The sequence below is a fragment of the Condylura cristata genome, unplaced genomic scaffold (genome assembly GCF_000260355.1).
Source record: "Condylura cristata isolate star-nosed mole 26May11 unplaced genomic scaffold, ConCri1.0 scaffold00005, whole genome shotgun sequence".
Classification (NCBI taxonomy): Eukaryota; Metazoa; Chordata; class Mammalia; order Eulipotyphla; family Talpidae; genus Condylura; species Condylura cristata.
The window spans coordinates 7720346-7742477 of NW_004567106.1; the positions used below are offsets into that span (position 1 = coordinate 7720346).

Consider the following 22132-nt stretch of genomic DNA (forward strand, 5'->3'; position numbering starts at 1 on the left):
TGCATACTAACACTGCGTGATGTCTACTTTCCGTACTGAAAAGTAGATGACTGTGCCTACATTGTTAAATATTTTGACAACTACCCCTACTTGCATGATGCCTCTGATGTACCTTAAGAACTTTAAATAGTTTCTGCAATATCACAAAGACAAATGCATTTTCAGCATAATATTTGAGTTGCTTATGAAGTCCACATTTTGAAACCTAGAATCATCCTAACTCCTACCTTTCTGCCATATCCAGTTACCAATTTATCAATAATGTATTACTAGTTTAACTTAAAATATAGTTTCAGACTGTATCCACGTGGTTATGACTTCTTTACTTCCACAGTTGCCTTTGGTATGTATTCTCCAAACAGAGGTCAGAGTAACCCTTAAGAAAAAAAAAAAATCATGATCATATTTTAAATGCCACAAGGCTCTGTGTGAACTGGTCTCTTGTCCTCCAGGCTCACTCTTACCTATACATCTCCTACTGGATTTCAAGTTTCCTGCAGGCAAGAGTGTTTTCTACTTGCCACCTATATCTTGAACGCCAAGTAATATACCTGGCATGTAGTCATAGAAACTCAATAAGTAATTGAATAAATGAATCATCATACAGTATTTCCAATCATTCCTTTTGAGTAAACTCTGTCTAGAGATAAGAAGCTGTTTGTTTTTAAGTTTTTTTGTGTGTGCTTATAATGATATTCTTATGCCTCAAACAAACTGACATAGAGTCAATATAAATCATTTTGAATCTCTCCTGTAGAAGATTACAGTGAAAAGCAACACTGAGAAAAGACACCAACCAATGTTAAGCAAAATTAAACCTATTAAGTATTAAATTATTAAAAAGAAATGAGATCAACATGAAAAAGAAACTTTAATTTTACTGAGGATGTATGTTGCCACTTTGCTGCAGGAACACAATGAAGGACACAGCAATGGAGCAGATTTGCAAGGCAAGACTCTGCTAGTTGAGCAGAAGTTCTTGTGCCATTTATTGAAAGCATGCAGGCTAGTAAAGCTAATCATGCAACAATGGAATGAGGAATAAGGTCTGGAAGGTAGGATAGGAATGAGGGACAAAGTTTTCAAAGGGACAGGAGGGGACATCATGACCATGTGTCAAGAGACAGTTGTGTCAGCAAAATTTGATGTTATCACAGGCAGAGTTATCCCAAGACCGCCACAGATATAGTCATATAATCAGTCAACAGCAGCCTAGGCGTCCCCCGGCCTGCCTGTGATATGAACTGGTAGCCAATGACTTTCTCTGTGATTTGTAGAGAGCAAATATGTCACAGCTGCCCATCAGTGGCCAGCTAGTAGCAGCTCATAGGAACCCACAGGTGTACATATAAATCTGGTCTAAATGAAAAGATAAGCCATATTGTTAAGCCTAAAAATTTGGATCATCCTTTTCATAAAAAAGTTTATTTAAATGAAATTCCAACCAGATTCCCAGTGGGAACTCTGTTTATTTTGTTGGTTGACTTTTGTTTGCCCTTTTCCTCACCACCACGTCTGGTATCCTGTCATGCCTGTCACTCTACATCATTTTGCTAGCACACTTTTTTCCCCAGTTTTATTGAAATATAATTGTCATATAACATTATGTAAGTGTAGTGAGTTCAGCAGTGTAGTTATTTTAAATATGCATGTATGATAAAAATTATTACATAATCAGGTTAGCTAATTATTGTTGCAATTGTGTGTAGCATGTGAAAGCTTTTAAAATATACTCTCTTGGAATCTGTCAAATGTCCAATACACTGTTGTAGACTATAGTTTTAATTCTTTACATTGCATCCCCAGAACTAACTCATCTTACAACTGGAAGTATTTACCTTTGGACTACTTGTAACCATTTCCATACCCATCCTACTGCCTGGCCCTGGGAATCACTGAGCTGTTCTTTCTGTTGATTTTTTTCTTTTCATTTCACATGTGGGATTACTTATGTCACTTATAAGAATGTCCTCCAGGAAGTCCATCCATGTTGTGACAATGTAGAAAGATTCCTTTTTTTAATGGCTGAATAAAATTGGGGGGGCAGGGTTTGTGATATTTCTGTATCCATTCATTCATTGGTGGACAGTTAGGTTGTTTCCATGTCTTGGTTACTGTAATTAATGCAGCAGTGAACATAAAGGTGCAGAAGTCTTCTTCAAATTGTGATTTTGTTTCCTTCAAATGCCCAAAAGTGTGATTACTGGGCCACATGTTACTTCAGTTTTTGTTTTCTGAGATCCTGTGAATAGTTTCCATAGTCACTATATAATTGTATGTTCTCACCAACAGTATACCAAGAAATCTGTTTTCTTCATACCCTTGCCAACACTTATCTTCCACCCTTTTGATAATAGCCATTCTAACATATATTGTTTTTTAACTTTGCATTTTCCTGATAATTCGGAGGTGTTTTCATTGACTTGTTGGCCATTTGAATATCAAGCAGCTTTTTCTCCTATTTTCTTCTTGTGAGTGATGTGAGCTGAGTCTAGTTTCATTCTTTTGAATGTACATGTACAGTTTTCCCAGCAAAATTTCTTGAAAGATTATCAATTCGCCATTGGATTTTCTTGATTCCCTTATTAAATATAACTTGAATATATACATGAGCTTATTTCTGGGCCTCCAGTTCCGGTCCACTAATCTGCTTTTGTGCGAATATCACACCTTTTGATTACTATAGCTCTGCACCATACTTTAAAATCAGAAAGTGTACTGTCTCCAGCTTTGTTCTTCTCTCTCGGGATTGCTTGGCTGTTCAGAGCCTTCTATGGTTTCATATGAATTTTTATATTCTTTTTTCTGTTTCTGATTTTAAAAACTACCATTGGAATTGACAGTGATTGCACTAAAATTATAGATGACTTTGGATAGTATCTACTTTTACCAATATTCTTCTGGTCATTCCATGTATATGGAATATCTTTTCATTCATTTGTAACTTTTTCAAATATCTTGTAGTTTTCAACATACAGATGTCTCAGCTATGTGGTTATGCTTATTTCTAATGTTTTGCTGTGAATATAAATGAAATTGTTTATTTCTTTCTCAAATAATTTATAGTTGCTATAAAAAATGCAACTGATTTTGTATATTGGTTTGGTATCCTACAACTTCATTATTTCTTTGGTTTGGGGTTTTTTGTAGACCTGTGAAGTCTTTAGGATTTTTAATTTATAAAATCATGTTACTTTCAAACAAACTATTTTATTTCTTCCTTTCCAATTTTGATATCCTTTCCTTCTCCCCTCCCTCCCTCCTTCCTTTTTTTCCTCCCTCTCTCCTCTTTTCCTTCCTTCTTCCTCTTGTGTCTTGATTGTTCTGACTAGAATTTCCATTACTATTTTGAATAGGAATACTTAGAATGTACACCCTTGTCTTATTCCTGATCTAAGAAGAAAAGCTTGCAACTTTTCACCACTGAGTATGACATGAGCTGTGGGCTTGTTATATATAGCCTTTAATATGTTGTTATTCTTTCCCTCTACACCTATTTGTTGAGAGTTTTTATCATGAAAGAATAATGAATGTTGTCAGGTGTCTTTTCTGCATCTTCTAAGAGACTCGTGTAAATTTCACCTTTCATTCTGTTTTTATGATGTATAATATTGATTTGAATATGTTGAACATCCTTTCATTCCTGGGATGAAAAATATAAAATAGATACTTTTTTCATGAGAAATAATCTGTCAGCATTTGTTAAAATATAAAGTGTGCATACCATTTGACAAATTCTGTAATGACAAACCTAACAGAAATTAAAGTGTCAGTAAGTGTACAATATCCAGTAAGTGTACAAGGATATTTATCACAGCCATGCTTTTAAAGGAAAGAGAACTGGAAACTACCTAAAGTTTCATCAGAAGGAGAGTGATCAAATAAGTTACTTCTGTCCTATGGAATATCATATGATTTTAAAGCAATTGGTATATCTGTTTTCTTGTTTTGAAGGACAATCTAATATGTATTACTACAATAAATGACTAAAAATTTTCAGAGGAGTGTTTATTGTACAATCCATTTAAAATTAAAGTTTTGTGGGCCCTCCCTGGTGGCGCAGCGGGTTAAAGCACAGCACTGAGAATCTAAAGCCGCTTCCACATGAGTTCGATTCCCACCTGCCCCAGAGGTGACCACATGGAGTGGCAGACCTCTCCTGACACGCCCACTGCTCCCCTTAGCAGTGTACTTCATCGATCTGCCTGCTCTGCTCCCCACTCTGTCTCTGGTGAAGCCTCTCACCACCCCTAAGCCTCTGGCCTGTACCCCAGTTCTGTATGCACAAATAAATAAATCTTTAAAAAAAATTAAAGTTTTGTATGTATATATTTGTATATATGGATACACTTGTATTTATTATAATAAGAAATATGTGAAAAGAGATAATCCATTATAAGCCTGTATTTTTAGTAGTAAAAGCTGGGGACAGAAGAGATTTTCAATGTCTGTGCTTCTTTATTGTCTAATTTGGTAAAGCAAACATGTGATTTGTTAGCTTTAAAAATGTAATAAAGATTGTTCAATGATAAATATAAATATACATTATAGTTGTATAGGTATATAGGTATATTGGTAGTTTGACTTTCAGCATATGTAAATAGCAAATAGTGTACGAAAGGAAAGCCAATATTGCTGAATCAGGTCAAAGGTGTTCCCGTAGAGAAAACAGCTTGTGTGTCTCACTTAACTGATATTAGATGTGTTAGTATTCTTTTATGAATACTGTTAAATTTGAAGGGATGGAATTTGCATTTCTTTTTTTTTTTTAATAAATTAAACTTAGTTATTCTAGCTAGCTACTGGGAAACCAGATTATGTAATACCCTCCCATCCACCCCCCCGCCCCCCCCAAAAAAGAAAACAGTGCTTAATTGTTTAAAATGTGACGTTCCTCCTGTTGTACTTTTTAAAGCTATTCAATCTGGAGGTTAAGACTCACTAACATAGCTAATATAGTAGCTAATATAGCTGTGAGTAAATGTTTTTTTAAAATTTGAAATTTCTGTTCTGTAATATACTTGCAATATATGATTTGAAACAAAGATTTTTTTTTTTTTATTTCAGAACGCTTTACTCTGTACAGCTCTAAAAACCTTAGACAAGCATGGAATAAGTAAGTATACATATTATAGTTATTCTCACTTTTGTCAAGTCTTTAAAGTGCTCCTGAAAGTGACAGTTTCATTTGTTCATCTTGTTCTCCAATCACCCAATCATTGAGCCATTCATTAAAAAGTTGTTAAGCTCTGACTATCTACGAGCTTCTATGCTCACGTGAGTTTGAGTTCCTAGAGCAATGTGAATTTCTTCAGAGTTGTAAAAGATTGAGATACAATCTTCTTTTTTCTTAATAGATTCCAAGAAAGATTTTTATTACCAACAAAATAGTATTTATTAAATACAAAATAGTGACTAACTTGCTAATCTCAGTAATGTTGATGATGATCTTCCAACTAGATGAAACTGATCTTACAGATTTTTAAAATTTTTTCCCCTAAGTCTTATTGGGAGGCTAAGTACATGCATCATTTGAAGTGTAATTTCTATTCCGTCATCTGACGTTGTTGAAGTAGTTTTGTTTGTTGATTTCAACATTTGATGAAATCTCAAGATCTGGATGCCCCAGTTTATTCAGATATTTTATTACAAGCCAGCCTGATAGGGAATCACTCAAAGTTAGGAAGCAGAGTAACTAATTCACCCCAATCACGGTGGATAACACATTTCAAGCATTATACATCAGGAGAAGTTAACTGGGACTGCTTTAACTAAATAAGCTAACTATCATTATCATAGTAAAATTTTGTTTGTGGGAAAACAAGTGCTATTACCTCACTTTTTGCTGTTTTCATATTTAATTTTAGATATCATTGGTGATGAAATTGAAAAAAATAATCTTTTTATAATAAAAATTATTTCATTGATGCTATCAGTGGATGGGCAGTGTTTATTGTGAGGAACACATAGAATGATTAAGTACTAAGTAGCTCATTTGAAACATTTGGTAACTTTTTATAATATATACTTTTTTCATTAATGATGTATCATTATTTTACATCATTTTTTTTTCACAATATAGGATTTCTACCTTCAGTTGTGATCACCATAGTTTTCCCACCACCAGAACTCCTGTAGTCTTCTACCATGGTGATTAATTTTGATTAAATTCAAATTTTGAACACACTGGTTTCACTTTTATCTGACAAAGTCTTTGCATTTGCTTTTTGAAGAGTCACTTCTTAGCATCCAGCCTCCTGTAGGAGGCATGCCCTCTGCTGCGGGACTTCTATGTGTATCCCTCATCCATTAACCCTCACCCCAATCCTTCCCACCCGCTCCCCATTCACTTTACTCAGTGTGTCAAATCTATTGTTTTTTATACAGCAAATAAATAAGCATACAGTTCCTGTCTCAATTAAATAGTCAACACATTCCCCTCTCATTGTTGCTCAGAAAAGTTTGTCTAAGTAGCTTGTCATTTATGAGCCAACTCTTGATAAAATAGTTGAATCACCAGTTCCATTTTTGAAGTAACAGGAATATTGGGCAAATCTACACATAGCAGCATTGTGGCAAATACTTTCCAATTCAGACAACTCTCCATTTCTTTCTTTCAAAGAGTCAGAGCTAGAATGACCTCCAAATCAGCCAGGGAAATCAATGGCAATGTCATCCACTTAAAATGGTCTAGACAAGATGAGGATGGAGGAGGTCTATAGGTGACGCTAAGAGATACTTCTCCTAAATCCTCTGTTGAATGTGTTCTAATCCATTTAAACTGGCACATTCCCCCATGAAATTCTGGTGACTTGTGTCCAGGACTCCAGGCCAGGCAGACAGCCTTCTTGTTCAACCATTCCACAGTGGTTAATGGATTGCCTCTCAGAAAAGATACTTTTGTCCATTTACATTTTCTATTCCAGGAGAAACTATTATTTCATGTCTTTCAAAAAGAAAAAGAAAATTAAACTAATATTCAAGCTTGGCTTTGCTCCATTTTGTTCTAACCAGCTAAGACCTGATGCTTTCCTTTCTCTGAGTGATATCATTATGTCACAACAGAAATAATTAAATTCACTTAACAGAAGTAGTTAATGTCATTGACAAAAGTTGGTGTGTGGTCCTCTGGTATTGTTGCCCCAGGAAGTTTTAAAACTGTGTGCTTTGCATTCATCTTCTAAAATTTTCTTGTTTAATGTTAAATGTCAGAAAATATACTTTTATTTTGAATGACAACACTAATTTTTTAGAATGCGTATGTGGTCTTTGTTTTTTGTTTGTTTTTTTTTTTTTTTTTTTTTTTTTTTTGCACTGACAAACTGGGGTGTAGGCCAGAGATGGGGAAGGGATTGAGAGGGTTTTCCAGAGACAGAGTGGGAAGCAGAACAGGTGGATTTACTGAAATACTCTGCTAAGGAGAAAAGCAAGACAGGAGAAGTCTGCTGTGCCACGTGTGTTAGCTCCCTGACTGGGAATGCAGTCAGACCAGCAATCATAGCAATGAGACTCAGACCCTTACAACACCAGGGAGGCTTCAGAATGTGATTTTTCATAAAATAAGAACAATTTCTCTTCAAGATCTGCCACTTGAGAGATTTTTTAAAAAGATTTATTTATTTGTGCAGGGCCCTCCCTGGTGGCGCAGTGGGTTAAAGCACAGCATTGAGAATCTAAAGCCGCTTCCGCATGAGTTCGATTCCCGCCTGCCCCGGAGGTGACCACATGGCGTGGCAGACCTCTGCTGGCCCGCCCGCTGCTCCCCTCAGCAGTGTACTTCGTCGATCTGCCTGTTCTGCTCCCCTCTCTGTCTCTGGTGAATCCTCTCACCCTCTGCATCTCTGGCCTGTACCCCGGTTCTATATAAATAAATAAATCTTTAAAAAAAAAAGATTTATTTATTTGTGCATACAGAACTGGGGTATAGGCCAGAGGTGCAGGGGTGGTGAGAGGCTTCACCAGAGACAGAGTGGGGAGAAGAACAGGCAGATCATCGAAGTACACTGCTGAGGGGAGCAGCGAGCGGATCAGGAGAGGTCTACAGCACCCTGTGAATCACCTCTGGGGCAGGCAGGGATCAAACTCATGTGGAAGTAGCTTTAGCTTCTTAATGCAGTGCTTTAACCTGCTACGTCACCAGGGAGGGCCCCACTTGAGAGATTTTATTTGCATTTTTTGTGAACATAAGATTTGTAATTTTTCTATAGAAATGAGGTTAAAATAATGATGAAATGTTACATTTCATATGTAGTTTTTTTTGTTTTTCTACTCAGATAGAATAACTTTACTTAGTATCTTTTAATCTTTACCATCATGTAATCTTTTTTAAAGATTAGATTTAATTCAGTCATTTAAGAAACTAAATTCCATCCTTATTTTCTTTTTAAGATTTATTTATTTATTTTTGCATACAAGAACTAGGGTACAGGCCAGAGGTGTGGAGAGTAAGAGGATTCATCAGAGACAGAATGGGAGCCAGAACAGGTGGATTGATTGAAAAACACTGCTGAGTGGAGCAACAAGGGGGTCAGGAGAGGTCTGCTACCCTTAGATTACTACTGCCACTACTTAGATTACTTTTAAAATATTTTAGGAAAAATATTAAAGATGATTTTGAGGTAAGAATTAAAAACAATAAATATGACTTGTTTAGAAACATGTTATTTTTAAGAGCCTATAAATCTTGATTTTGTTACCTTAGGATTTATTTTAGAAAACACTAAGTAATATAGTCATCATGAAAAAAATTATGAATACTTTCTGTTATCTCAAAAAAAGTTACATATTGAATCGGTATAGCCAAGCTGTAGCTTCAAACTTAATTTGAACCTAATACAATTTACACAAACAGAATTTAGAGACATTTATTGTATTATTGATTCTTCCTTCAGATGGTCTTGTGACCTTGCAACCATCATTGACATTTTAGTATCTCTTACTTCAGAGTGAGGTACAGATTCAGAAAAGCTGCATCTGAAGATGATTAAACAAATGCTGGTTTACTCCGTCACTGCTAACTGATTTTCTTGTCCAAAGATTGTAAAACTGAAATAATTTCTCTTGTACAGAAATAATAGGTTCAAAGTAAGAATTAATTTGAATTCAATGTCGAAGAGTTATATAAGATGGTCAGGTTAAGATAAGAAGTAAGTCACTGTGCAAAATTAAAGAATGTCTTTTAAAATAGGTCTAACCCAGCTATTGAAGCTAGTAGATGTGGTAACTTTCCTAAGAGTCAGAATTTTGTTGAGAAATGAATCCTTAAGTCTCTTTCAAATAGCTCTCACAGTGACCCAGTTTATTTTAGGGCCAACTCTGCTCTGGGAAACACCCATGCAGTTCCCTTCTGACTTCATTTTATACCAGTAACCGTGGGCATAATTTTATCCTTTGAAGGAATTTTTAGGATTCTGGGAAAACAAAGCAGGGGTGGGAGAAAAATTTCAAAAGGTCCAGCAGATATCTAAACTCAAAGGACAATAAAGAAGATAGCTTAATTGCAGATTTCAGAGTAATTAATATAGATGAATATATTAATAAGGAAAGAAAGCTTTTGTATTTCCTCATATGAGAAGTGCATGATCTGGGTGGGCTTTTCCTACGTAAAGAGGATTTTGGATTAAAAGGAGACAACTCTGAATTTTATAAATACATGACTGTTTTCTAACTGCCTTCAAAACATTCTGTTTTATTTCATTGGAGTTATAAAGACTCTCACTATTTTTCTTCCAAATATTCCTATTTATAGTTGTTGGACATTGGCATATCTGTAATGAACAGAGAACTTCAGCCACTAAAAAGAGCTTTTATTATTTTGGCTGGAGAAGAAGCCTTAGTATATGCTCTCCAGCAAAGTGAAGGGTAAGATTCCAGGAACACAGATGCTTGTTTTGGAACTTCTTAAGAGCTGAACAATTTGGGAGGTTTGAAAGTAGCTGAAGGAGAACTAAGAATAAACCGCTAAGATCACAGGAGACCTATTTGGGAAACACCACTCATGGCTGATAAGGAATAGCACAAGCACAGACTTGATAAGTGTGGCCAGCCTCGTCCTGCCGGCACTACCTGTGTACTCTCGTTCTGCTTACATTCCTTGCTAGTTAAAACCAACTGGACTTCTCCTAAGAGTTGATTAAAAATGAGAAAAAAGGGCCCTCCCTGGTGGCACAATGGGTTAGGACGCAACACTGCAAGTTGCCTGCAGCCTCTTCAGTGTGAGTTCGATCCCGGCCCCAGAAGTGATCCATTTGGCGCGGCAGACCTCTCCTGACCCGCCCTCTGCTTCCCAGCAGTGTACTTCCTCGATCTGCCTGTCTGCTCCCCACTCTGTCTCTGGTGAATCCTTTCTCACCCCCTGCACCTCTGACTTGTACCCTAGTTCTTTATGAATAATCTTTTTTTTAAATGAGAAAAAAAAAGAACTGATAAAAATGATACTTTAACATCTATAATAAAAATATTGTTATGAAGCTACCTTTATGGAAATGCAAAATTAGAGTTGAGAACCTGTATCTTTTATTTGAATGGTCAAACAGAGTGACAAGCCATGATATAAAAGACTTGGAAGTATTTTATAACTTGTTGTTCTTTAATTTTTCTTGAATATTTCATCTTTCTCAGTGTTAAACTTCCAAAATGTATTTTAAGGATGTCTTGCTGGAGATTTGTGTTACATATGCATAAAGTATAGTATACTTAAAATAATCTTTAAAGAAATAGCAAGTTTTACTCTATGTTGGTGGTTCTCTATTTTATATCTGCTTGTATTTCACTAAGACTTAAATCAGTGCCTTCTCAAGAAACCTAAACGACCAGTTTTCTACTCAGTCTTCTTATTCTGAGTTGATCTAAGTGTCTCTGAAATGACTATAGATTGCAAAGTTAAAGATTTCCATTTCTTTGCCAGTTGTTTAGAATTGTGAGCAAAAAGTAAAAACTGTTAGTAACACTAGGAGGCGCAGTTGAGTTGAGCCAGCTCTTTAAATCGTCTTTCTCCACTTTCACATTGTTTTCATTGTTGGTCATTTTTGTTATTCTGTTTGCTTCAAAGTAGCTGTTTTAATTTATTTAGTGTCTGGAGATTTCGGCTCACAGTATTTTCAAAGAAATTAGTCTTTCCACTGACAGTATACTTTTTCAGGGGGTGGATTAATAAGGGAAACAAGTTCCACAGCCGACACTATAGCAGACACCATGGAATTCCAGGCTCACTCAGCTGGAGCTGCCCTTGTTGACTCCCCAGCTCTGGATTTGAGTTCAGCATTGGGAGGCTATGTACTATGAAGGGCTTTGCCATATTCCACATCCTTGAAAATACAGCTTTCAACACATGGGCAGTCAGATCCAAGCATATGTCTTGTCCTGACTTGGCACACCGCATGTTGTTTTATTGGATGTGCCAGAGACTCACCTGCTTGCTTGGAAGCTGCAGTTCAGAAATGTTCTGGGGGACACTTTTTAAGGTGAATCACTAGTTATTGAAAGCATTCCAGTGTAATTATCTATCATATACAGCAAACCCCTCTCCAGCTGACAGCAGTTCTAAAAAATTTAGAATGGATTCATGAAGGGAAAAAAGAGGAAGTCCTATAAAAGGCAAAGCTGGGGTCCTCCCTGGTGGCGCAGCGGGTTAAAGCAAAGCACTGAGAAACTAAAGCTACTTCAGCTTGAGTTGGATCCCTGCCCCGGTAGTGATCCACATGGCATGGCAGACCTCTCCTGGCCTGCCCGCTGCTCCCCTCAGCAGTGTACTTCATCAGTTGGCCTGTTCTACTCCCCACTCTGTCTCTGATGAATCCTCTTACTGCCCCTACACCTCTGGCCTGTACTCCAGTTCTCTATGCATAAATAAATAAATCTTTTAAAAAGGCAAAGCTGGCCCTCCTTGGTGGCGCAGCGGGTTAAAGCACAGCACTGAGAATCTAAAGCCGCTTCTGCATGAGTTCGATTCCTGCCTGCCCCGGAGGTGACCACATGGCGTGGCAGACCTCTCCTGGCCCGCCCGCTGCTCCTCCCCTCAGCAGTGTACTTCATCGATCTGCCTGTTCTGTTCCCCACTGTCTCTGGTGAAGCCTCTCACTGCCCCTGAGCCTCTGGCCTGTACCCCAGTTCTGTATGCACAATAAATAAATCTTAAAAAATAATAATAATAAAATAAAATAAAAAGGCAAAGCTTTTCAAGCTCTGTTAGGAGTACTAAAGAATCTCAAAGACAATAGCATCATGTTCTGCTCTGCTATAAAGGTTAGGAGCAGATGCCAGAGAACAAAGAGAAAGCAGCCCAAGAGAAAGTTGGCAGGTTTGCCAAGACACTGACAGCGACAGCATGCATGTGATAACGTCTGAGACATGACCCTCAACACACCCTCATTGCTCTAGAGTCAGAGCTGTGATTGAGGCCACGGTGGTAATCAACATTTGCAACACAGAATTTGCTTTCCTGTTTATTGTCACATCCTCCTATCCCACAGCAATCTTGAGATGTAGTCAGGCCAGGTATTATCATGTCCATTTTATAGCTTAAAAGAGAAAAAGTTTTAGTGATATCAAAATTACAGCTTGGTACATATAATCGAAAGTGAATATTGTGAAAGAATTATTATCCCTTTGGCACACTGCTATTTATGTGGATTTATCATATAATTTTATTTTGCTTTCACTGGAACTTTGGATAGAAAGAGCTCTTTTAGGAATTGGCGTCATTCATTCCTGGTGTAGGTTTTAGGCAGCAGAAGCCTGTGATGGCTGACTAAACCAGACTTCCTCTCTCTGGGTAAAATAATGTTTGTTGACCACCCACCTCATCAGCTCAGGCCTTCCTTGTGCCTTGCTGAGCGGCACCATTGGATAGAGGCTGATGTGCAACAATCTAAGCGCTAAGGGTGCTAGGCCCCCAACCGCACTCTCCAGACTTGCTCGTGGGATCTGCCTATTCCATCCGGCTTCCACTGCCCTCAGGAGATTATCCTCGATCATTAATGTCTTTAGCCAATTTCTTGTCCGTCTTTCTTTCAGTGGGGAAGAATTTGCTGCCATTAATAACTGTTGGTGATGGCTAAGGGCAGGCCCCGTGCAGTTTGTTATCTCTGAGGCACAAGTTTTTTGTTCCTCTTCTGATAGACTGAAAATATCCCTCTTTTCTCTGGCTAATTGGCACTAGGTGCCAGGCTGGGGAGTTGGCAACAGCACTGTTTTTCATCCTTTCAGATTATGTGTTGGACTCCTCATCCAAAACCACACACTTATGGTGCAGCCAATACCTTCCTTCTCCCCTCCAGCTCATTAAGGACTAAAACCCCAGCTAGGCTTCAGAAGTGGCGCAGAGCTTCCAGGACCAGCTGCGCTGCTCATTTCCCTGAAAGGAGGATGATAGAATTAAGCTTCCTCTAACTGTTTCCCTAGACAGATCCTAGAAGTGTGAACTGAAGTTCTTTTGCTTCTCCAAAATACGAAATGGTGTTTGTATTCTGTGAGTGTGTAACAAATTGCCACAAATTCATTGAGGTAAAACACCACAAATCTGTTGTTTCACAGTTCTGATGAGCAGGAGAGTAGATGGCATTAGCTGGTTTTTTCAGACCACGGTATCGCAAGGCAAAAGCACAGAATGAGGAAACTGGGCTCTGATCTGGAGTTGCTGGGGTGGGTGTGGGAGCTGGAGGGATCCGTTTCCAGACTCATTCAGACTGTTGGCAGAATTCAGCTGCTGTAACCGTCAGGACCGTTTTTTCTTGCTGGTTATTAGCCGGGAGCTTCTCCCAGCTCCCTGAGACCCCCTGCATGCTTCATCACTTTGCTGCCTCCTCCTACAAACCTGCATCAGGGCAAGAAGTCTTTCCCATGCTTCCGATTGCTCCCATTTCCCCATCTGCCTCTTCTCCTTTGCCTCGGTAGGAGACAGTCCTCTGCTTCTGAGGTGCACCTGGTATAATCCAGGTTAATCTCCTACTTTAAGGTCTGTAACCTTAATTATATCAGCAAAGTCCCTATCACTGTGGATGGTAATATATACACAGGCTTCAGGGATCAGTGCGTGAACCTTTCCACAGGGCAGAGCAGAGGGGCAAGCATGGCCTGTGCCCAGTCAGACAGTCTGTTTCACCTGGTCTCTAGCCCAAGGCTAACTCTACAGGTCCACATAGCATTACAGTAGTCTCAAAGTTCAGGATAAGGAAGAAATCATTTTCTAGGGTAGAAAAAGGGACTGTTCTCAAGAAAGCATGTTACCTTTGAGATAACTGAAGGTCAGGCCTAACATTTCTCTGCCCTCTGTTTTTAATTATTTCTTTAATTAAGGCAACTTAGTTTATCGCACTGCTTATGATTCAAATATAGAGGCTCCACCAGGGATGTGTTATCACACCACATATGCATGTATGTGTGCTTATATGTGTGCACATGTGTATATGAAAAGCTGTTTATGTCCCATAACCATTGACTTAATGTCACCTTATGGGTCATGAGGGTGATGACTACAATTCCACCCAGGCATACACATAGTCTACCACCATCATCCGTTTGCCCCCTTCAATGTCATGGCTGTTAGTAGAACCTTCTTCTCCGCTGATGACAATGTGTATCCGTACTGACCAGTGTGGTAGCCTTTAGCCCCCAGTGGCCACCGGGCACTGGAAATGGGGTTCGTTAGTGACTTATGAACTGAATTTTACATTGTACTTAAATGTGATTGGTGTAAATAATCCCACATAGCTACCATATTGGGCAGCACAGCTGTCGATCACCATGTAAACTTTGCATTGATTTTAAGTGTGCCCCAGTGCTGCACAAGTGTGCATGTCTGATGCTTTGGAAACACTACACTCAAGAGTCCTTGCATTTTGCTCTCAAGTGTCTAGAGATATTGCTTTATATTTTTGCTTCTTGCCCCCTGCCTTTCATTTGTAAACACTCTGAGAAGATAATATCTCTGGAGGACCCAATAAGAGTAATAAATCTGCAGAGGGAGTAGTGGAAGTATCAAAGAACATCAAGCAGACCTTTCTTCCCCCTCCTCCTCCCCTCCAGGAGCCACGCTGTTCCCTCCTGAGGGGCACTGCCTGTTGCAAGCATCTCAATTCCTTTCTCCTTCTCGTGTTCTCTCTCTCTCTTTTCTGTTGGGAACTGCTAGGGGTTAGACACAGAGCTCTCTACCCTTTTTGAACTCCCTTAAGAATTCACCTCTCTGCTGTTGTTCCCGGCCCCCTTGATCTCCCCTAACTCTACTCAGAAAATACCTTAAAGGCTGAAAGTCCTCTTCACCACATAGAAGATGCTACTGGAGGAGCTCTATTTTCTAAATAAGCCCCTCAAATTGAGAATCAGGTCTTCCTCCCCAGGTCTCCTGTGGTATGTATGTTAATTTTCAGCTTCAGGACATTGAAAATTGCCACATTTTAAGATGACAAGTATGAACAGATACTGAACAGAAAACTGTTGTTTATTAAAAAAAAAAAACTGGGTTTGTGGTCACTTTCCTTAGCATTTATTTATATCATTTTCTTTTTATTCAGAAAATTATAGATTTAGTAAATTGTCAACCTCAAGATTAAGATGGACTGAAGTTGATTTTTAAACAGTGTCCTGTTTTGTATCCACTGTCAGGCACTCCACATTTACCTTGGTTGGTAATCATGAAATTAGAATTGAAGGAAGGACCAGTCATTTGTGGGGATAAAAGGGGCAAGAGTCTCCCTCATTTATTTGGGAAGACTGTTATGCAATGAAGGCTCATTGTGAAGATAGAGTGAGGAGATTATGTTGACATGTGCAACACCTGCTGTGTAGATCCTACTCACCTTGTAAGAACACAGAGACAAAAGCTAATTATTAGCACAAAATGGCAAGAAAATGCCTGAAACCAAAGGGTCACTGGTATTTTAGGAATCCATTTCCAGTCCTTGATCCACTACTAATAATCTGAGTCATTTTCAGGAACCTCACTCATTTCTTAAAAACCAGATTTTCAATCTTTTACCCTCTTGGAAGAATTAGCATGAGGATTGAATAAGGTGTAAGTACAACCAGTTGGGTACTTGGGCGAATGCTAGTCTCCCTTCTGTTTTTCAGCATGGCCTGCCGCCTCCTGCCCCCCACCCTCCACTATCAAAGCATTTTATTCAGTTCCATTTCTTAGACAGTTTCCCTAATTAGACTGAAAGAAACCCACAGACAAACACTGTGACCAAGTTTGGAGCATCTGTTCGTACTTTTCTTTGAACTGATGATACGCCAAAAACAGCTGTGTAGGCCGTTGGTGTCCACTAGACCCAAAGCTTTTGTTGGTGAGACTAAAAGTAATTATTCTAGTTATTTGTGGCTTTGAAATGGGGAGGGTAGGTGACATCCCTAGAAACATTATCAATAATGGCTGGGAGAATGGTCTTGTATTGGTACCCCTGTCATTATGGGGAACAACAGGTAGGGAACTCCACAAGTAACTGATCTTTTTTTCAGACACTGAGCAAAGTCCATGCCTTAAGGCACACAAATCCCACCTATTGTGGGAGTGACCTTAGCTGTGTTTTAAACACATACACATACACTCTGTAAAACAGTTTTTTTGTCTTATCTCAAAGAATGTCTTAGATCACTTCAGCACTTTTTGGGATCTTAGAAACATCCACAAGTGGTTTATAATTGAAATTTCACTGCGAATATATGTGTATGTGGATATCATTACCCAGACGACAAATGAGTAGAATTATTAACATGTAGGGATTGAGTCTGGCTCTCATTGCTCTATTACATAGCATATCTTTGTGTATCTGTATATGAATTTTCTGCTAGTCCTCAGCTGTATTTAATCTCTCAAGGTTTAGTAACAAACATAATGCCAAAGAGAGTACTTCCCTTAAATTATTCAAATTTCCCCATAAGTGATTTCCCACTCTTCCTGCAATGGAAAACATTTGATCATAAATTCAATTAAATCAGCCATCATCTTTGTGATGTTTGTCCAGATAAATCCTTTAGTGACTAAACCAATAAACATACCAGCTGTGTGTGTGTGTGTGTGTGTGTACTAATGGCATCACTATTGCAGAAACATTGATATGAAGTAAAGATGAAAGGTGGTTGTCACATTTTAGGCCAGATTTTGACTATTTCACTGCAACCAAGGTTTAAAAGATTAAATTCATGGCAGGTATAAAATCATGAATAATCCTTTATATGTTGTGGCTTTTATTTCCCAACTCGAGCTCTAGTTTTAGTATATTGACTTTCAGATCAAAACTGATATACATTAGAGATTTTTGTAAAAACTGCAAACCACATCACAATTCTTCTTCCTCACACTCACCTCTCTACTTAAAACAATGGGGAAGTGATTATCAATGTAATTGTAAGTTTCTCTGGGAAAATGCCACAAGATAGGCAGAACTGGATTCCATACTTTTGCCTCCAAATAGGACTGTGCTCTTATAATCTCTTCTATGTATGTCAGCTAAAGAGTTAAGATTTATAAAGGCCATATCTCACCCTGATCCTCAAACCTTTCAGACAGCAAGTATAACCAACACCTCCCTCTTTTTCATCATCTCTTTACTCATGAGCATGTGAATTTGGATGAAGCTGAATCCATAAATATGCCTCTTTAGGTATGTATGTCCATGTGGCCTGTAGAGGGCAGCAGGTTATGAAAGAAAAGAAGGCTCCTTATCTCTATCTTATCTGATTTATTTCTTTAGCAAAACAAAATAGCTCCAGTAGGGAAACCAGAACTGCCCCTTGTTTTCTCTTCCCCCTTTCTGTCACTTTGACATGATGATAAATGTTTCTTGAATTGCTTGATTCTGTTGGAGACTACTTAATTAAGGATTCCATACCTTTGCCTCTAAATGGTAATTAGCACATCATGTTATTCATAAAGATGAATACAACTGGATTTTTCATCTCTTTCTCATTTCTTGCATCCTTGACCAAAGAATTTGAGTCAAATTATACCCACAGTTCTTATCTTACTTGGCAGTCAAATGAGGCTTTATTCTTCTGTCTTAGAATCCTGCTACATCGTATTCCTTATTTTTAGGTTGCAACCCTTAAAAGAACTCTAACTTCCCTTATTTTTCCTTGCATTTTCCATCCGTAGTGACTTTAGGCTCTTCCCCTTACTGACCATCTTTTAAGGTAAAACACCCTGACCCACTTCTCTGTAGCCACATTTACTGATTTTTTTCTCAATCAGATCTCTGCTTTCATGTAAAGAACCAAATCTTCCAATATATATGCTACCCAATTATTTCTGAAAAATTTAGAACTTTCTGGAAGCTGCAACAGCAGCAATTTTTAACACTGATCGATAGATCTTTATGCACTGATATAAATGTCCCGTGACTACTTAGCCCAGTGCTGTAGCCACATGTGGCAATTGGTATAGCTGAAAATGGGGTGAGTATAATGAAAAACGGAATTTTTATTTTAATTTAAACAACCACACGTTGGTGGTGGCCAAATTAGGTAGTGCAGAAAAGAGTATGACTTTTGATCAGTTTATAATAAATGTTTTACCAGAACCTATTGTGAGGAGGATTGTATTTTGCAGCTAAAAACCTGCTACCAGGCTTTTATTCGCTTGCTTATTTCTTTCTCATATAGCTGTAGGCTTAACTCCAAATCTTCTGACTCTGCCCCAGGATTTACTGTCTCTCAGAACATCTGAGAGATTTTCAATTTTCAAATTCTTCGATTTTGTTGAATATTGAACATCTCTCTCTTGGGTATCCAGGGAGTTTCAAAGTGTGGCATTTCAACAGCACTGATTCTGTGGGTACTGACCATTTCACCATCTCAGCTTAGTTACAGCTTTATGTTTAGATTTTCCTAACCATGGAAGTAAAGCGTAGGAAGTATACAAATATGTGACAAGCTGCCTTCAACCTTAATATATTAGTCTATGTCCTAAGTCAGCTATATATGTGTGTGTGTGTGTGTATACATACATACATATATAAAACTGTGTTGACTACAAAGTTCCATCTGTTCTGAAGTGACTTCAATATTCTTTTGAAAATTTTCTTGTAAGTTCCCAAGGAATCACTTTTTAAATGTTTCCATACTTTACACATGATCTGCAAATGCAGGTCTTCTGTTTTCTACATTACGCTGATGCAGTTGGTTTTAAAACATTTTTTGATGGCATATGTCCTGCTACAGCTCTGCCTCATGTTAGAGAAATGCTTGGAAATTTCTTCACCAATATAGACCTGGAAAACTGAAGTAGATGAACCCCAGATGAAAATATATACAACTTTTTAATTCTGTTCATTTATTGTTCTTTTATTTCACCTGTAAAGATATTCTGTTGCTCAAGAATATAAACAGCTGTGTAATAACGCCAACTTCGGGATTCTTTAAGCCATGAATATGGAATGGCACTCTTCCAATATAAGTCCTTTTTGTAAAGAGCCAGATGTGGAGTTTAAATCAGGAGTAAAGGGATGTGCAACTTAAAGGTTGTCTTCACTTTCAATAAAGATAGTCTATTTAATGCTCTCCATCGTAGTATCTTTTGTAGCACCCCTGCACCCAGATCCACAATCTCCTCCCCATGATGAGAGAGGAATGCAAGGCAGGTTGATAGTCACCTTGTTCTTTAAGAAACCAGTCTCTTGGAAAAGCCTAGGCATTCCCAGCAAGGCATGGCAGAGCAAAAGAGGAAGTGACTGTGAAGTTCTTGGTAATGTTTTATCAGTAACACAGGCTCTAATACTTGGCAACCACGCACAGAGTGAGTTCCCTGACATTCTGACTGGATAGACTTTCTGTCCATGTACATGTACTGAGAAATTATTAGACTGAAGTTCCTAAAGTGTAGCAACTATTTCTGTGCTGGGAACAGCCATTTGCAAACTCAAGTAGCAGTTCAGGTTGTTTGATAGTAATGATGTGAATATGTCCGAAGACAAAATGAAAGGTCAAAGACAAGGGCTATCAGGTCATAATTTTCCCTGAACTGAAATACATCTTGAAGATTTGTTACTGTAAGTCATTCCCTAAATTACATATTCTAACATAGAATAAAGAAAAGTTATTTTTTTTTCTAAAAATTAAAAAAAAAAAAAACTCTTGGTAAGTTCTTGTAGTTGTAGCATACATCACACTACAGAGTAGAATAAATTATTCTACTAGGCATTGAACCACAAGGCTAAAGCACAGTGATAGATGTTTCCTTCACGATAGCGTTAGCATCATCCCATGTAATCATCCTTCCCAAACACAGGCTGCAATTACTCTGAGTTCTTATAGGTGCCAGTGGTAAGAGTCCTGCTGCCATATTTGTGAGTCACTTTTTGTGGATGTCTAGTGGGTCCGGGCTCTAGGGCGTGCCTGTGAAGGATGAACCAGAGGGATGACTGCTATGTTCAGCATGCAGTGAATCTTTATTTTGCAGTGTGTTCAGCATGCAGTGAATCTTTATTTTGCAGCGGTGCTCTTAATATATTCTACATCAACAAGTTGAAACAATAGCATATTGACTTAATCTGTCTAGACAGTCTCAAGAAGTAACAATTGCATAGAGTTATTCTAACTCTATATCTGGTGTTCTAATTCTTGGAACACTGTGTCCAGCTCCAGATGGCCAAGCCCTCGCACACACCCAGACACTTCTCTTGATACGCGCTTTTGCTTTCTTTCTCAGACATGGCTGCTTGCTCGCATGACCTATCTTCTCACATTCTTGGAGCTCAGAACCGGCACTTGAGACCGTTTCCCCAAGGCACATGTGCTTTCACATGCCTTTCTGTATCCAAGTCCAGATGTCAGTCAGGGTCATGCAAGAGCTCTGACGACAACTTTTCAGGGGCCATTTGAACAGAAGAGTCAGGAAGAAGACCAGAGGAATGAGGATGGCAAGTCATAGACATGCTTTCATACATCTGTTCTTGAGCAGCATCTCTTGCCTGCTAGAAAGGAAAATCAGCACATGTAAGACAGATAAGGAAACAGAAATCACAGTGAGCCATAAAATGAGAAAGACAGTGGACATTTTAGAAAGAGGACAAATACAGCTGTGTAGAGTATACTTTGACATGTAAAAATAAAAAACATATTTACAAAATCTTAAAATGAAAAGAGATTCTAAAACCTATCAAGACTAATTTTCTATCTTAAGATATATACAATAGGGCCCTCCCTGGTGGCACAACAGGTTAAAATGCAGCACTGTGAAGCGGTGTTAAAATGCACAACCCCTTCAGCACGAGTTTGATCCAAGTCAGGGAGGTGACCCACATGGTGCAGCAGATCTCTCCTCTCTCACCCGCTGCTCCCCTCAGCAGTGTACGTAGTCATTCTACCTGTTCTACTCCCCGCTCTGTCTCTGGTGAATCCTCTCACTATCCCTGTACCTCTGTGCAAAAGAAACACTACACAAAACCAAAAAACATCTCACTGATTGGGAGAAAATTTTAGCATGTAATACTAATGACAAAGGACTGATCACAAAGATATACAAAGAGATGACAAAACTCAATCAATAAAAAGTGAACCACCCCATCAAAAAATGGGCAGAAGAGCTTAAAACACACTTCTTCAAAGAGGAAATGTAGACAGTCAACAGGCATATGAAAAAATGTTCACTTGCAATAGGGAAAAGCAAATCAAAACCACAATGAGATACCATCTCACACCAATGAGAATGGCACATGTTTAAAAAAAAAAAAAAAAACTAGCAACAATAAATGTTGGTAAGATTGTGGAGAAAAAGGAACTATCCTACACTGCTGGTGGGAATGCAGACTAGTACAACCACTATGGAAAGCTTGTGGAAGTTTCTCAAACTGCTAAAAATGGAGCTCCCATATGATCCAGCAATCCCACTCCTAGATATCTACCCCAAAGATGCAAAAACATTGATTCAAAAGGGCACCTGCACCCCTATGCTTATTGCTACACTATTTACAATAGAGAAGATGTGGAATCAACCCAAATACCCCAAAATAGGTGACTGGATCAAGAAAATGTGGTACATATACACAGTGGAAAATTACTCTGTAATCCAAAAAGATAAACTCATGTCATTTGTGGCAATATGGATGGAACTGGAAAAGATCATGCTTAGTGAAATAAGCCAGAAAGAAAAAGAAAAATATCAGATAGTTTCACTCATAGCAAGAGCATAAGGGATAGGGGG

At 38.3% G+C, this 22132-nt stretch overlaps 1 protein-coding gene across 3 annotated transcripts in view; it reads left to right on the forward strand.

The window, feature by feature from the left end:
- The window catches only part of CDK14 (cyclin-dependent kinase 14), a 530627-nt gene that overhangs the window by 397888 nt on the left and 110607 nt on the right, over positions 1-22132 (forward strand). For all 3 annotated transcript variants that reach the window (XM_012720955.1, XM_012720957.1, XM_012720956.1), the window contains one exon: positions 5068-5116. In XM_012720955.1, the coding sequence (XP_012576409.1) occupies positions 5068-5116 (49 nt within the window). The remainder of the gene's footprint in view (positions 1-5067; positions 5117-22132) is intronic.